The sequence below is a fragment of the Pseudorca crassidens genome, chromosome 15, assembly GCF_039906515.1.
Source record: "Pseudorca crassidens isolate mPseCra1 chromosome 15, mPseCra1.hap1, whole genome shotgun sequence".
Taxonomy (NCBI): domain Eukaryota; kingdom Metazoa; phylum Chordata; class Mammalia; order Artiodactyla; family Delphinidae; genus Pseudorca; species Pseudorca crassidens.
Window position 1 is genome coordinate 7,533,858 of NC_090310.1, and position 16,860 is coordinate 7,550,717.

Sequence of the window (16,860 nt, forward strand, 5' to 3'; positions counted from 1 at the left end):
TCAGGGCTTCCTGGGGTCTCTAAGGAGGCCTCACTGGGAAGTTCTTTGCCAGAAGCCCAGTTCCTGAGCCTGAGCAAGGAGACAGCAGGATGCGGAGAGAGGATTCTGACTCATGTACAGCCTGGCTCTGCTACCTTGAGCAAAGGGCCACCTTTCTGAGCCTCAGTTTTCCCATCTGTCAAGTGGGGACACAAGTAGCTCTTGAGATCATAGAAGTTAATAGGAACAAAAATGGTTTGCAAGCTGTAATAACTGATGTGAGCTAGTGATGGTCCCTTTGCCCATTGTGGGGGGCCCCAGGTGGGCCGGATTCCTGGAGGCAGGTCTGACCGGACAGCCCAGGTGGTCAAGCCTGGAGCCACGGGGGGCGCAGGTCAGCCCACAGTGTCTCAGGCCTCATTTCATTCTATCCCCAGGGCCCCCGGGACAGACGGGACCACCAGGGCCTGCAGGTCCCCCAGGCTCCAAAGGTGACCGGGGCCAGGCAGGAGAGAAGGGCCCAGCGGGTCCTCCTGGTAAGGACACACCCCCACACGCCCCAACCCGACTCTGTCCACTGGGGGAAGGGAGTTGGGGTTTCTCCCCTGTCTGAGCAGGCGAGGCATCCCAGACACCCCCTTTCTTGCTGGGGCTAATGACTGCCATCTTGGGGGGCTCCAGGCCCACTTCCTCCCACTGCCCCCCTCACGGCAGCCTCACCCCAAGCACCTTAGGGCTCCGTCTCGCCCCGGGCTGTGGGAAGAGAAGGCTTCTGGAGTTGTGGGCGCAGGTTTCCGGGGGTGCTCCTGGGGGCTGGGGGTTGTGCTCAGCCGTGTAAACAACACCTCCAGAGACCACCCAGCTCCTCCTGGGCTCTGTCAGGGCAGGTACAGGGCTGGCCCAGGCTGGCTGCCACCCTCGGCGCCCCTTCCCCAGAGCTGAGGTCCCTGGAGCGGGCAGAGGGCATCTGGCCGGAGCCCCCACTGGTTCTGTGGTTCCTGTCTCCCTCACCTCCCATCCAGCTGCCCCGGGTCCCCTGTGCACTGGGTTGGGAAGGGGAAGTCATGTTATTAGCTCCCGGAAGAGGCCGCCAGGGTGTCCCTGGGCCTGGAGGCCACCACCGACCCTCGCCAGCCCCGTCCCCTTCAGGGTCTGCTTCTCGTCTCTGTTACATCAGCCACGAGGCCCGGCCCTCCTGTGACTCCTCTCCTCCCCACTGCAGGCCTCTTGGGGCCGCCAGGGCCCCGTGGGCTTCCTGGAGAGATGGGGCGCCCCGGCCCCCCCGGCCCCCCCGGCCCAGCAGGCAGCCCAGGCCTCCCTCCAAACGGCCCCCAAGGCGTCCTCTACTCCCTGCAGCCGCCGACAGACAAGGACAGTGAGTGGCATGCCTGAGGGGTGGGGAGGGAGGGCGGGCCTGAGCCTGTCTTCGGGGGGACCAGCCCTCCCCAGAGGACCCCATGAAGCAAGCGGACTGTCAGTGAAGGGAGCCTTGGCTCTGTCAAGTGGGGGGCGGGGTCGCCAGGGGGGGACTGACGCGGGGTGGGGCGGCAACCCACGCTCAGCTCCTGCCCCGGGGTCTGACCCCCACGGGTCACTCCGCTCTCTGGCCTGGCCTCGGGTCATCCGTTACCCCGTGTCCTCTCCACAAACCCCCTCACTGTAGCCACTGGACATGTGTTGATCACCTACGACGTGTGGGACTCTGTCTTTACCCGCCCGCCTCGTACAGCCGTGAGCAAAACAGCCTCCTGCCTGCAGAGGCTACAGTCTAGCGCGAGAGGGCGCCTCTGAGCACACACACAGCCGCCCCAGCGCGCGGGGAGGGCGGTTCCAGGGAGGCCCCGAGGACGGGGGTGGGGGTGGGGCCGGCAGCCCACGGCGGGCATCGTTTTGGTTAAGGGCGCTGGGGAGTGGGAAGGGTTTTAAGAAGCAGGATTGACTTGAAATTCTGAATGGGTGACATCCCAGGGACCGCTTTGTCGGCTGTCGGAGAAACCCAAGCCCCTCCTCCTGGTGCTTCTGCCCCCTCCGCCCCGCGGCAGCATAGCCCTCCCCTGAGCGTTAAGACCTGTGTCCCGCTCTGAGCCTCAGTTTCCCCATCCGTAGAGGAGGGGTGGTAATACATCCTGATGGAGTTGCTCTGGGGGTGAAAAAACACAGCCCCCAGCCATGAGGGAGGGGCTCATTCCAAGGGGACTGAGGGGCCTGGGCTGCCCTCAGTAGATACAGGGGCAGGAGAAAGTGTTAACTCCCTGACGACCCAACCGCCTCACCCTCACGGTGGGCTCAGTGGTGCTCCCTAGTGGGGAGAATGGATGATGCGTGTAAAGTGCCTTGGGAGTCTAAGGGCTCAGCCGGCATCCCTGGGCCAGGAGAGCTGCAGCCTGCCCTGGCCTGGGCACGATGCCCTGCACCTGGCACTGCCCGCCTGCCACGTCTAGTGCTGGGAGCCCTCCTCAGACAGGACCCTTCTTCCCCAGCCCTTGGGCCCTCCAGGGAGGGCAGCTTTCCTGGAAGACCCAGGTGTGAATGTTTGGGGACAGTGGGGGGTGCCCCAGTGGGGGCACCTGGCTGGCCAGGACTGAGCACCTGTAGGAGGCCACCCGCCATGAAGCCTATGGAAGGGCTCTCCAGGCTTCCATGAGTGGAGGGAGAGGCAGAGGCAGCCACCCCCATCCAGACATTTCCAAGCCTGGCTGTCTGGTCCTGGCTCTGAGAATAGGGCAGAGTGAAGTCACACGGGGCTCACCCTGGAGAGACCCAGGCCACTAGACAGACTCCACCCGGCTCTGGGGCCCTGATGGAGGCAGCCCAGGGCCCTGCAGCTCAGAGGGGTGGGCAGGGAGGGCTTCCTGGAGGAGGCCCCACAGGAGTGAGCTAGCCAGGTACGTCAGGATGGGTATGTGGGGTGGACCCTGGAAGAGCGTCCAGCCCGGGTGGTAAGCAAGGTGGGGCCAGAGTCAAGGGCCTGGAGTGTTCAGGAAGGAGTTTGTGTTTTAAATGGAGCCCACGGGGCTTCCCCTGCCCTCTGATTTGGCCTCTGTGTGCTCCTCTTGAGTCGTGGGAGCAATGGCGTCTGCTCACCAGGGCTGCAGTGAGGCCCGGCGGGGCCGGGCATGCCCACCCTGGCTCCGGGGGATCTCAGCTCTAGCCCCCCCGCCCCGCCGGCCCTGCCCCCCAGGTCACGGGCCGCTCTGCCCTTCCCGCAGATGCAGACGTGCAGCTGGCCTCTGCCGCCGTGGACACGGTGCTGGCGGGCGTCCCAGGGCCCCGGGGCCCCCCCGGCCCTCCAGGTGAGCACAGAGGGCAACAGCACAGGCTGGTCTCCACCGGTGACCCCTCCTGGGCTTGGCCTGGACCAAGGGGCCTTGAGGGGCCCAGGTGGGGGTCATGGCCTTGGCAGGGCGCTGGGTCTGCCCCAGCCAGCAGTGGCTTGAGGTGGGGCCTCTTGCTCCCGGCGGCAGCTTCCCCGGGACTGGACACAGTGTTTCTGCCAGAACAAGGCCTGACACCCACATGATGCAGCCCCGGGCTGCCCTCGTGTGAGCCGGAGCAGGGATGCTCTGGGTGTGGGGAGGCCTGGGTCTGCACGGGTGGTGTGGGGGCCATGCGGGAGACCCAGGGAGCTGGTGGGGCGTTGCCCATAAGAGACAGGAGGCCCTGGGCCTGCAGGCAGAGAGCAGGGCCCTGGGGGAGGGCATGGGATGGGACCCTCGCTGGGGGAGGAGGGGAGTGTGGGGAGGGGACGGGATAGGACCCTCGCTGGGGGAGGAGGGGAGTGTGGGGAGGGGACGGGATGGGACCCTCGCTGGGGGAGGAGGGGAGTGTGGGGAGGGGATGGGATGGGACCCTCGCTGGGGGAGGAGGGGAGTGTGGGGAGGGGACGGGATGGGACCCTCGCTGGGGGAGGAGGGGACTGTGGGGCGGGGCTGGCACCCAGGTGTGTGGACGTCTCCTCTGACAGGTGTGGACGTCTCCTCTGACAGGTTCTACCTGTGAATGAACGAGCAACAGAGGCCCTGGGGGCCGGCGGGTGGGGCGCCTCTTGATTAGGGCTCCAGGCCCGGGCACTCATTCTCTGTCATTCACTCACTCTCTCAGAATTCGGGAAGTGTTCGCCGAGCACTGTTCAGCTGGGCAGTGTTCTAAGTTCCTGGGGTACTTAAATAAACCAAGCAAAGATCCCCGTCCTCATGGTACTTCCATTCTAGTGGAGACGGCGAACGGCACCCCCATACCATCAGTGAATCCCACAGGGTCTGAGAACGCAGGGCTGGGCGAGCAGCTGCGCCGGGGTGGCCCCATTTAAAAGGTGGTATTTGGGAGTGAGCTGGGAGGGTGTTTGTCCTTTAGCTAGACTGAGTCCAGATCGTCACCCCACCAGGGGTACACTTTCCTGCGGGTCCTCCCTAAGCGTGCCGGGGGCACACTGGTACAGCCTAGCAGCCCAAGAGGCGCAGACCTGTGCCGGCCACTGGGGACGGAGGCCTCACTCTTCCAAGCATTCGGGAAGTTCAGTCAGGAACACCACTTCCTGTGCTGCACCCGTCAGGCCTGGCCTGACCCTCTGGGCACTCCCTGGCCCGTGGTGGGGGGCAGGCATGCAAACCGACAGTGGCCAGAGGTGGCAGCTGGTCTGTCAGGGCTTTGCCTAGAGAAGAGGCGGGGTAGGTTCCTGGAAGGCTTCCTGGAGGAGGTGACGCTTAGCCTGAGACTAGTAGCAAAGAGTTTGCTGGGGTGTGGAGGGGTTGGAGGAGCTCCAGGAGGAAGCAACAGCATCGGCAAAGGCACGGATGCAGAGGAACTTTCCAGAAGGGGGTATCTGACTGATGAAGGTGGAGGAGGCTGGGCTGAGAGGGACCTATTTGAAAGGTCACTCTGGGGGGCTGCGTGGAGGGCAGATGGTCAGGCAGCAGTAACCCAGGCAAGAAGGATGGCTTCAGAGGGGTCAGGTCTGAGGTCCCGAGGAGGGAGAGACTCGAGATTTGCTGGGGGACTAGCCGGCTGGGGAGGGGCTGCGGGGTGGCCCCGAGGATGAGGCTCTGGTTGTGATGTCAGGGCTGCAGGGAGAGTGGGTGGAGGTGGGCTCTCTGCTCTGGCGGTGGGCAGGGGAGGCCAAGGGAGCGGGTGCCCCCCTCCCCCACCATTCATTCACCGCACCTTCCTTTGCTGCCCATGGAGACAGACCCAGGGCAGGGACTGGGGTGGGAGGGTGGGAAGGTCCTCTCCAGAGTTGATGGGGGCAGCGGGCTTCTCTGGCCCCAGGTGACCATCTGTGACTCTGCCGGCAGGTCCCCCTGGACCACACGGTCCCCCTGGACCCCCAGGTGCACCAGGATCCCAGGTAAGGTCTTTCCCATTTCTGGCAAGGGAAGAGACATTGTCTCGCCAGGAAAGGAGGAGCCAGGCTTCTTACCAGCACAGTTGCTCAGGAAGGAGCCAGCCCACCTGGCCGGTCCCCACCTGGGTCCCGGCAGGCCCCAGGGGAAGGCAGGCGTGGGGTCCTGGTTTTGTTAGCAGCAGCGACCGTCTGCTGCCCACTCCGCCTACGCCAGGGAGGTGCTAACATGGCTCCCGGTTCATAAGTGAGCTGAGACCCAAGTGCCACCCGAGGTCGTCCAGAGGGTGTGGTGGAGCTGGGCCAGGATCACAGAACGTCCACCCCAGCCCGTGGCCCCTCCTCAAGGAGACCTGCCTGTGCGGGGGCCACTCTGACGCCTGACTGTGTGGCCCGGAACCCCAGCTTGCTCTGCCTCCCAGCTGTGTGACCTCGGGCAGAAAGGCAGCCTCTCTGGGCTCCGGCTTCCTCAGCTGCTAAGACGGGGTGTACAGGGCCTCCCTGGTGGATTGTCACAGGGAGTGAAAGAGAAATAAATTGCCGGGGGGATGTGCCTTGTGCCGCAGGGGCCCAGGGGCCTGGGGGGGAGGTCACGTGGAGGGGGGGGGGGGTCCTGGACGTGGAGGCAGCAAGGGAGGCGGCTGGGGATGTCTGCACGGAGCTTCCTGCAGCCCCTCCCCTGGGCCTTGTCCAGACCGAGGGCTCCGAGGTCCCTGGAACTCAGGCCCCCGGGTGGGGTGGAGTGGCTGAGAGGTGCCCCCCCTCCCACTGCAAGGGAGGTGGGTCCGGGCCTTGGCCCTGTGGGTGCTGGGACCTCAGGAGTCCCACACATTCATTCATCCCTTTAGACATTTGACAAATATTCCCCAGACACAGGGAGGGCCCCAGCCACGCCAGCCGAGGACGCAGCCGGAGCCCGGGCCACAGGACAGCCCTCTAGAGCACATGTTCTAGACGTCAAAGAACCCGTGTCCCACGGCTCCTGATCTCTCTCTGTTGTCCCCCGCGTGTTTTCACACCAGGAGGATGCGGCGTGGAGGAGAAGGGCCAGTGGGGTGCACGGCGTAGGGCAGAACCAGGGTGGGTGTGGTAGAGACCAGGCCGGCAGGCGGGGCCTGGGGAAGGGGGTGGCTGCAGGGGGGACCGGAGGCCCTCAGACCTGATCTGCCCCTGAGTCAGGTGGGGTGGCCAGCTTAGCCAGGGGTCTGGGCGCCCCAGGGCACCCTCCTGGCCCCTCAGGCTCCCTGCCACAGGCCCAGGCCCCAGAGAGAAGGGGTGGGGGCAGGTGAGAGAGAAGGACAGTGACAGTGACAGGACTGCGGTGAGGGTCGGAGAGCCCCGGGAACTGCAGGAGCTTGGCAGGGGGCGTCTGGCCGAGCTCCACACGCCAGGAGCCCCGTGCCAGCAGCGCGGTCTCTCCTGCTTCTCCGGTGCTGGGGGCTCCCCCCTCCCTTCAGGCCGGGCCTGCTCAGCCCTGACAAAAGTGCAGGAAGAGGGGGAGGGGGGCACGTGGAAGGCCGGCAGATACTCTCACGGGAAGGGCTGGGGGCAGTGGGGCTCCTCCAGAGGCCCAAGTGCACGGCGACAGGGCAGGTCAGCGATGCGAAGGGATCCCATCGTTCTGTCCCAGCAGCAATGGGGCGGCGGAGGCTGAGAGACTCTGTCACCCGCCAGAGTCACACAGCAGGACAGCAGAGTGCCAGGAACGCAGTGGGTGCTTTGGGGTGGTTGATCCTGCCAGCTGGCTGATTTTTAGGGTCTTCCAGGCCCTTGCGGGCAGGGCTGCCTTGGGTGGCTGTGCAGACCGTGCCCACAGCAGCCTTGTGGGGACCCAGGGCCTGCAAGATTCCAACAGGTTCAAGGGGAGCAAGTCAGAGCTGCTCGTCCAGCCCCGCTCGAGGCGGCGTGACCGGGCACCAGCCTGGGGCGTCTTCAGGCTGGCGGCATCTTGGCCCCTTTCCTCCTTGTGGTGGTCCTTCCTTAAACCTGAGGGTCTATAGCCAGGGCTGGGATGCCAGGGGCACCAGACAGTGCCCGGCATGGCCCTGGCTCCCCAGGGCCCCACTGAACAGGTGTCGAAGGGCCCCCTTCCAGGACCCACTGCCAGGACCCACCGAGGCCCCTACACGGCAGGGATGGGGCTGGGTTCCAAGGCTCCATCGTCCCAGTATTGACAATGTCAGAATGGCCACGAGGTGGGCTGGACTGTGGCTTCATGGTGGATGGTGGGGCCAGTCTGATGACCCAGTCTCCGTCTCCATCCTTGCCAAGGAGTCGAGGCCTCTGAGAATTGGCGGTCTGTGGGGAGGGATGTCTCCTAGTCAGGGGTCAAAGAAGAGCGAGAAGGCACAATAACAGGGGACCATGTGGTCCCGACTTTCTCGAGTAGGACGGACAGCCCTGGGTTTGAAGCCTGGTTCTGCCAATTTCCAGCTGGGTGACCTTAAACAAGTCCCTGAGCCCCTGGGCCTCAGTTTCCCCATCTGTGAACTGAGGATAAAAATCCCTTCTGGGTAGGTTCGTTGTGAGAAATAATGGGGAAAACAGGTGGAGAATGCCAGGCTCCTCGGAGACCCTTAATGAACGCTATTCGTTAACTATGTATGTCCTGGGGCCTCAGTTGCTCTAGACACTGTACTGGGCACAGGAACAAGGATGTGGGGATCCCTGCCCTCCGGTAGCTGATAGTCTAGTGCAGGAGGCAGACGTGATAGAGAATAACTGGGAAAGGACCTATGGTGACAGGAGGGGGTGACAGACAGGAGGAGGTGACATTCCGACTGAGAGCCGAGGAACCGGAAGTCCTACAGAGATGCCAAGAGCGTTCCTGGTCGAGGGAAGGGCAGGTGCAGAGGTCTCGGAGCAGGGGAATGCGTGGCGCGTACTGAGCGGAGGAGAGCGTGGGGTGAGAGGAGGTGGGGAGGTGGGCAGGGCCTCGCCTGCAGGGCTGCTGTGTGGATTTGCGTCACAGTGGAAAGGGGACTCATCGGGGTTCAGGGAGGGAGAGTCCGTGACCTGATTTACAGCTTTCCAAGGCCCCTCTGGCTATCGAGGGAGGGATGGAAGGCGGGGGAGGCGGCAGTGGGACAGGGAGACCAGGGAGGAGGCCACAGCAGCGCAGAGGAAATGGCAACGTGAACAGACATACTTAGAAAGTGAACCTGACAGGTCTGGCTGATGGAATAAATTTGGTGAGGGAGGGAAAGGGAAGGTTAGCTCCAAGGTGTGTGTGGGAGCAGCTGCGGGACCGTGGAGCCGTTTCCGTTTCCGAGAGGAGAGACTGCAGGGTGGGGGTGGGTGGGTGGGGAACCGGGAGTTCCACTTTGGAGAAGTTGAGGGGGGGCATCTCCTGGCTGGCCGGGGGAGGGTGCTGGAGGACGGCGGGATGCACAGGTCTGGGGCCCTGGGGAGCCTTCCGGCTGGGCATCAGCGCTGATGGGGAGTCCACGCAGGCACCCTCACGATCACCGTTGCTGTCACTCGTTCTCTGAGGGCCCCTCTCTCGCGTGCTGGGGGGATGTGTGCTTTGCCATCCGGTCCCCTTCTCCGAGTGATAACCATACTTGGCATTGCCCCATTTCACAGGCCAGTGGCGGGGGCGCCAGGACCGGGGAGGCCCCCGGCTGTGGCCTTCGTGTTTCCTCTGCGCCACCCTCCTCCCCACATCCATTTTTCAGATTTCCAGAGCCCAGTGCAGGGGGAGGGCCAGCGGAGGACTGAGAGGTTGTCAAGGGCAGGCAAAGCCTAATTTGCTTTGTTTGATTTTCTACAGGGCCTGGCTGGAGAGCGGGGCGTGACAGGGCAGCCTGTAAGTGTGGGGCCGTGTGGATGGGCCACCCCCAGGACGATGGGCTCTGGTACAGGCCCAGGGTACCAGGTGGGCGGGCGTCTGCCCCAGGCGGCCTGGCTGAGTTCAGCCCCCCAGCTTCCCCAGGCATGGCCGGATCCAGCCCAGCCAGGATGGGGCAGGGGGAGAGAAACGGGCAACCTGGCTGCAGTGCCAGCTGCCCAAGTTAAGAAGGGGTGACTTCGGGAGGTGGGAGCCCCCTCGCTGAGCGTATGAAGTAAGGACTGAAATAGCCTCCTGTTGCAAGGCTTAGATGAGAGTCCTGAGGTCCCTTCCAGGGAGCCCAGGCCCCTGGGTTAATGTGCTGTGTGACCTGCAGAGTCCCTTGCCTTCTCTGAACCTTCTAGGAATAGAGACATAGATAGCTGACCTCTAATTCTCCTCTTGGAAATAAGAATTCATGAGTCTCAGCCCCTATCTCCAGGGCCAAGGAGGTGGGTACCTCCTTCGTGCCCAAGTCTTATGTCAGGAGCATGGGGCTGGGGGCAAAGGGGTGGATCTTTGCTGAGCATCTTCTATGTGGAAACCCTCTTCATCCATAGCGTGTTTAAGCTTCACAGTGACCCCATGAGACAGTGCTTTATTTTCCCTATTTGCCAGAACTGGCAGCTAAGGCTCAGAGAGGTTAAGCAACTTGCCCAAGGTCACACAGCTAGGCAAAGGTAGAGCCAAGATTTAAATGCAAGAGTGTTAGCCTCCAAAGCCATGCCTTCTCCAAGCTTATTATTGAGATTGATTCATTTAATCCTCCTAATAGCTCTATGAGGCTATTATTACCTCCAATTTGGAGATGGGAAAATCGAGGCACGGAGAGGTAAGGTAACTTGCTCAAGGTCACACAGGAGTAAGTGGCCACCTAGGTGTTATTGTGAGGCTGATGTTACTGGGGTTACTGGCCCCATTTTAGAGTCAGGGAAGCAGAGACCTGAGATGCAGGGGATGTGATCCCTAGAAGGGCCAACACCTGAGCTCCTGGGGTTCCAAACCTGACTCCTCCCTCCCTAGAAACAGAATTAAGCCCCTAAAATCAACCCTGTGCCGGGCTGTGCAGGGGTGCCCAGGGAGAGAAGCTGGAGAGGGTGGAGAAGCGCCCCACCCCACACCCATCATTGACTGCACGACTTTCTTCCCAGGGCGAGCCTGGCGGGAAGGGGGAAGAGGAAGAGAAAGCTACCGCCGAGGTAACTGTGCCCCTGGGCCCGTGCTTCCCTCCTGCCCTTTGGCTGTGTCTCAGCAGGAGAGCGGGTACCCAACAGAGCTGGACTGACACCGTCAGCCCTGAGCCGGGCATCAGTCACGGGGTGAATGGGGTCCCAGCCCAGCGGGGGAGACAGCTGAGTGAATAGCGACTGCAGCACAGGGTGAAGTTGGCTGCAATGGGGTAGCACTGATGGGGTGACCGGCCTGGGGCCTGAGTCGGGGGGAGACCCTGCCGGAGAGGGCCGGAGGAACCACGGACCTGCAGAAAAGACCTTTCTTTTAAGGAGGCTTCAAGCCGTGGCGTCCCTCTCCAGGGACAGGACTCTCCCATGACAGCACCTGGCACACGGGTGTGCCCAAGGTCGCTGTGGTGGACTGAAGGATGCATGGCCATGCGGATGTGGGAGAGGACGATGAAAGAGTGAGGTTGGGAGCACACAGGGGCCAGGGCAAGATGGGATGGGGAGGGGGCACAGATGGAGTGCGAGCATGGCTGTGGGGAGCCACGCCTTCTGGGACCAGGAGAGGAGGCTGGGGACCAGGGTGATGGATAAAGGGGGCGGAGGCGGTAGGGCCAGCAGGGGAGGTCTTGCAAGCTGAGAATGAGTCCCGTGGGAGTGCCAGGGCTCAGCGGGCTGGCCAGCTCAGTGGGCACACAGCTGAGTGAGCTGAGGGAGGTTCTAAGCTGGGGGTGGGGATATCTGCAGAGGTTGGAGGCGGATGGCTGCGGGAGGCGGGCTGGGCTGGAGAGGTGAAGCTGGGGCCAGGGGACATTCCAGAGGTCCTTGCGGGACTGGAGAAGGGGGAAGAGGCTGGAATCAGGGCAACCGTGGTGGGCACAGGAGGCAGTGGGAGGAAGATGTGGATGCGGGGGTCACTTGTGATGGGGAGACAGAGAGGATACCCACGACTTCCCCCGGCCCATCTCATCGGCGTGAATCCTGTGACCCAGGGACCGAGGCTTAGCCGGGTCCTGACAGAGGGGGCCTGGACCGCCTGCTCCTAGCTGGGACACCCCCATCCCAGACGCCACCCACAGCCCGGCTTCTCACGGCCTGTGGTGGGAAGGCCTCTCTCTTGCAACTCAGTAGCCTGCTTTGGGTTTTCTTTTGTTTTAAGCTAACTTAATCTGAATGTCATGACAGAGCTGTCATGTTCTACCAGCCAAAGATGCCTGTTTGCTGCTGACTCCAGGGCGGGGCCTTGTCTCTCCACCATCACTTTTTATTTCAAAGTGGCCTTGTCACCTGTCTTCTCGATTAATCAGCTCATTCACGTGTCTCGACACACGAGGTCCTTCGCCCATGTGTAGGCTGGCTCCCAGAAACGCAGACATGCCATCATCGCGTCCTCCTGCTGGCTTCCCAGAAGCCGTGGCTCTGCCCTCTCTTTTTTTCTCCCGGGTGACCACCCTGGAAATCTCTCGGGTGGGCAGTGCCAGGAAGGAGACAGGCAAAGCACCCCCGACCCGTGGGCCCGTACTAGGTGCTCTGCCCACAGCAGAGTATTTTCCGGAAAGAAGGGCACACAGAGGAAGCAGCAGGCAGCCATGGGAGCAGGACGAGCCCAGGCTGGAGGCAGACAGGTCTGGGTGTGAAGCCCCGGTTGGCCATTTCCAGGCTGTGTGGCCACAGGACTCTGGTTACCCTCTCTGTGCGTCAAGTTCCGTGTCTCTGAATAGTAATTCGAACCCCAGCCCTGGCGCCGGGATGTCCGCCCTGTGATGGCTGTTGGGAGGAGGGAAGTGGCAGGAGGGAAGTGGCGGGCGTGGGGAGGGCTGGGACAGTACACTGAGGCGGGACGGCCCTGACCTTGGCTGCCTCCTCCCCCCCCCCAGGGCGAGGGGGTGCAGCAGCTGCGGGAGGCGCTGAAGATCCTGGCCGAGAGAGTCCTCATCCTGGAGCACATGATTGGAATCCACGGTGCGTGGTGACCAGGACCTGGGGACAGGCAGGCCCACAGGCGGCCGCCGAGTCCGAATGCCCCCTGTTCCGCCTCCCTGCCGCCCTCGTGGTGCTGCCTCTGGCGCCTGCTCTCCCTGCCCCAGTGGCCCCTCACTTGGCTGCCAGTCTGGCCCTGTCCCACCCCCGCTCAAGGACCCTCCGTGGCTCCCTGCTGCCCGTGACCGACATCCAGGTCCCAAGTCCCTCCCCAGCATGACCTGGTGTCCAGTGACACACAGCCGTCATCCGGTTACCCCAGGCCCTTTCCCACCTCGGCACCTTTGCTCAGGCTGGTCCCTTGGCCTCCTGGGCACCAGCTCCCGCTTCGGGACCTGCCCTGGGATCTCTTCCTCCCTGAAGCCGCCTTCCTGTCTCCCCACCAAGCTCTCTCTGCTGAACCTTCTGTTCCCTTATGGCGTGAGGTTTCCATGACTCTCCCTAGCACTTCTGCAGGGCCTGGAGCCTGGCCCTGGTTAGCATGTGTTGAAGAATGGATGAATGAGTGGATGAATGAGTGAATTGGTGAATGGATAGATGAGCAAATGGGAGAATGAATGAAATGAGCGCCTGGATGAGTGGATGAATGAATGAATGAGTGTACGAATGAATGGATGAATGAGTGAGTGAGTGAATGGATGCGTGAGGAGTAGAAGCCAGCTGCTGCTTTGTCGTGTCCTCACTGGGCACAGAGCTTCCGTTGCTGGCGGGGCTGGAAGTGAAGGTGCTTTGCTTGCTCCCAAGGCCCTGTGCAAGCCCACCCTCCTGCTCTCCTTCCAGATCCCCTGGCCTCCCCTGACGGAGGCTCCGGCCAGGACGCCGCTCTGAAAGCAAACCTCAAGATGAAGCGTGGTGGCCCCCCACCCGACGGCTCCCTGGCTGCCCTGCTTGGCCCCGACCCTGGGCAGAGGAGCGCTGGCCGGGCCAGCGGCGGGAAGTAAGAGGCCAGCGCTCCAGGACAAGCCCCGACTCCGCCAGAGACCCAGCCCCGGGGCCTGTGCAGCCACTGGCACCTGAGGACTCCCCGAGTGGGACCGGGCTCCAGGCCTGGACGATCGTCAGGAACACTGGCTCCTGGGGGCTGGGGGCCTTGGGGACAGATGGCAGCTCCAGGGGCAGGGGCCCGAGGCCAGAGCCCTGCCCTGGTCCCTTCCCTCCTCACCTGCACTCCCTGCTGGAGACGGGGTCTGGTGGGCCGGGCGGGCTGTGAGAATAGTCGTCATACTCATCATTTACTGGGTCCCTGCGTCATTCGGGCCTGTCTGAGGAGCTTCCCTACATTGTCTCATTTAACCCTTAGGAGGTAGGCTTGTTATCCCGACTTTACACGGGGGACAGAGGCTTGGAGAGGATGACTCACCTGCCCAAGGTCCCCAGACCAGGGATGGCTGGGGCAGGGTTTGAACCCATGTTCTCTCTACCCTGCCAGCTTCCCCTCTTCACGGGGAAACTCAGGGCGGGTGTCGGGCCGGGCGGCTCCTGAGGTTCCAGCTGGGAAGGAGGGCAGGGCCCTGCCCAGCACGAGACAGCGGGGGCCCTGGGCCTCCTCCCTCGACTCCCCTGCCTGGGCTTGGGGTCTGCTCCACGGGTTGGGGAGCAGCTTGGCCTGTAGCTACTCTCGGAGGCCAGGGAGACCTTGAATAAACCCGAAACAGTCACGAGGACTTGGAGACCGTGAGAGAGGAGCGTTGGGGTGCAAGCACCCTCAAACTGAATTGGCATTGCCCACCGCCGCATCCCAATCTCTCTGACCCCGTTGAGCTGGGAGGAGGGAGGATTTAATGCAAATGTGCACCCTCCAGGGGCCATCCCTGCAGCCCCGCCCTCTCCCAGGCTCTCTGGGAAGCCACAGGGTTGGCCACTTCTGCGTTACACGGCAAGTCCTATGTCCCAAGGAGGAAGAGGGATTGCTGCCTGATTCCCAGGCCCTGCTGGAGAGAGATGCTCCCACCCTCGGCGCTGTGGTCCCAGCCAGGCTCCGCAGCAGACACCCAGGTCCCCGGTGCCCCAGAGCAGCTCTCAAGGCCACAGCGCTCGAGGCCTCTCCGGCACCGGGTCCCCTGTGCCCTGGGCTGGCCCTCGTGCTCCTCTCGCTGTCTCAGCGATGGCCGCAAACTCAGATATTCACAGGTGCTGGCGCCGCCCCAGGTGCATCTCCCCTTGTGGCAGGAGCGACTCGTCCCCACTGCCCTTGTTGCACCGGGGAGGCTGTGGCCTGGTCCCTCCGGGCCCTGGTAACCTCTCCCTGCCCTTGAGGCCTCGACTGCCCCCCTTGAGGCAGGGCTGGCCGTGTGGGAGCCAAGACGTGGCTTCCTGCAGGCCTGTCTTCACGGAGGGGCGGTCAGAGGTGGCGGGAAACCTGTAACCCTCCGACAATAAAGGTGCTCTCCCCGCTGTGCTCTGGTGTCCTGTGGCGGCGGCTTCTGGGGAGGCTGGCTGTGCCGGGTCAGCTTCGGCCGGGCCCAGCCCCAGGGGTGTCCGACGGGAGCCCCCGGGAGCCAAAGGGACCACAAGGCCCTGAGGCAGGGAGGCCTGGCTCTGCCCCCCGGGAGCCCCACGGGGGGTTGGGAGAGCGAGGGGAGCCCCTCAGAGGCTCCCCACCCTCTACCCAGCAGCGCTGCATCTGGGCTGGGCCTGGGCCCAGCTTTGCTAGATGGAGAGTGAAGTGGGGAGGGCTCGGGGCTCTGGGCGGAGGGACCCCTACCCACCATGCTCCTGCCCCGGGCCTGGGGTCCTGGACATTTTCGTCCACTTGGGGGCCCAGCGTCTCGGACCTTCCCCTGAGCCCTCAGCCGAGGTGGGGGACTGGCTGAATGCCACCCGGGGCCTCCTGCAGGCCGTGTCCAGCCGGAGCTCACCCTTGCTGGGACCACCCCACCGCACATGAGGGGACCCAGGGGAGCCCTGCTCTGATGGCAGCCCCCTTCCCGTTGCAAGACCCTGTGTTCCCAGCCGGAAGCTTCGGGCTTGGTGCCCCCTGCCCCCGGCCCCACACTGTCTCCCTAGAATATCCTCGCCCGCCCCGAGCTGGCACCCCGCAGGCTCGCTCACAGCAGGGCTGGGTCTGGCTGACTTCCATCCTCCCAGCCCACCTCCCTCGCCCACGCCCCCGCCGAGGGCCTGGCCCAGATGAGACGTCAGTTTCTTAATAAAGGAATGCCTTCCCCCAGATGGGGACACCCACCCCATTACCCAGCAAGAGCACCTATGACGGCTGCTGCCGAGCCCGGCCGCGGTGACCCGCCGGTGCTGCAGGAGGCCGTCCCCGGGAGGCCCACATCTAGTGACAGTGCAGCCCTCTCTGCCCAGAGCACCCCCCCTTTGTGGGGTGAAGCCTCATTCATGGAGCAGTGCACCTCCTGGGGCTACGCGAGGACCGATGCCATCTGACAAGCTAAGCCCCCCCACCCCTTAGTGAAGCAGGACACGAGGCATCTCGTTCTCGCTGAGCCAGCGGCAGACGGGGGGCCCTAAGAGAGATTGTCCTGCCTTACCCAGGACCCCAAATCTGCTGCCCCAGCGGCCCCCAGCCTGAATGTCTCAAGGACAGACCCCACAGGCGTCAGCATCCTTAGATCAGGGGCTGCTGCTTGGAGGTGGGGAGGTGTAGACTGAGCACAGGCGGGCAGAGTGGGTGCCCACGTGCACACACAAAGGCCCTCAGTGCAAACAGAAGCACGTGGGCGGCGTGGGATGGGTCAAAGGGCAAGGGCCTGGCTCTGCCCAGGCCGTCACAGGCCAGTGCAGAACTCTGCAAGGTCACAACCTGAAATCAACCTGGCCTTCCTGGTCCTTCTAAAGGATGTTTGTAACAGTAGGAGTGTAGAGCATCTTTTCTTTAACAGTTGATTAGCTGAACGTATAAGTTTTAAATATTCAGACGTACGATGCCTCCCTTTGTACCCTGGCCCTGGACCCTGCACTTTCCGGGGCAGGCCTGGGTTGGGGGCTGGCAGAGTCTGGAGTGACCCTGCCCCCAGGACTGGATGTCCAGGTGCTCCCAGGCCCATCTCAGAGCCACTGGGAGCAGAAGGGGTTCAGGAGGGAACCAACGTCCAAGGGGGGGGCTCGTGCCAGCAGGGCGGACAGGCCAAGCCTGCGGGGTGTCAGATGGGGCCAGGGCACCAGGATTCGTGGACCTGGAGAGGTCAGGGGAGCTGTGCCCTGCACAGCCTCCCAGCGAGTGGTTCTAGAAGGAAGAGTGGAGTTCACGTCCACCAAGAGACCAAGGGACAGCACTGCCGGGCTGGGCAAGTGTGAGCAAAGGGCAGAGGTAGATGACAGCAGACAGAATTCCCGCAGGAGACTGAAGTAGATGCCAGGGGCCAGGTCTTGGAGGACCCTAAACACTGGAGGGGGAGAAGCTGACCCGGAGGGGATGGGCTGCCGTGGCCGGTTTTCACTGTCCGTCTGGCCTCTCCCCTCCGTCTGGATGGTAGATCGATCTTTCTGGAATGCGAGCCTGGCAGCATCCCCCCTTGATCATGAACCTGCAGTGGCTCCCTTGTTTCTGGCCCCCAGCCTGGGCTCTGCAACCTGGTACCACCATCCGGGCC

The 16,860-nt window shown here is 63.3% G+C and overlaps 1 protein-coding gene across 2 annotated transcripts in view; it reads left to right on the forward strand.

Moving 5' to 3' along the window:
• Positions 1–14,702, forward strand: part of COL26A1 (collagen type XXVI alpha 1 chain) — a 175,306-nt gene extending 160,604 nt beyond the window's left edge. For both annotated transcript variants that reach the window (XM_067705092.1, XM_067705091.1), the window contains exons 6-13: positions 417–515; positions 1,202–1,354; positions 3,189–3,272; positions 5,271–5,323; positions 9,090–9,125; positions 10,298–10,345; positions 12,202–12,286; positions 13,085–14,702. In XM_067705092.1, coding sequence (XP_067561193.1) covers positions 417–515; positions 1,202–1,354; positions 3,189–3,272; positions 5,271–5,323; positions 9,090–9,125; positions 10,298–10,345; positions 12,202–12,286; positions 13,085–13,245 — 719 coding nt within the window. In that variant the 3' untranslated portion in view covers positions 13,246–14,702. The remainder of the gene's footprint in view (positions 1–416; positions 516–1,201; positions 1,355–3,188; positions 3,273–5,270; positions 5,324–9,089; positions 9,126–10,297; positions 10,346–12,201; positions 12,287–13,084) is intronic.
• Positions 14,703–16,860: the final 2,158 nt, after the last annotated feature.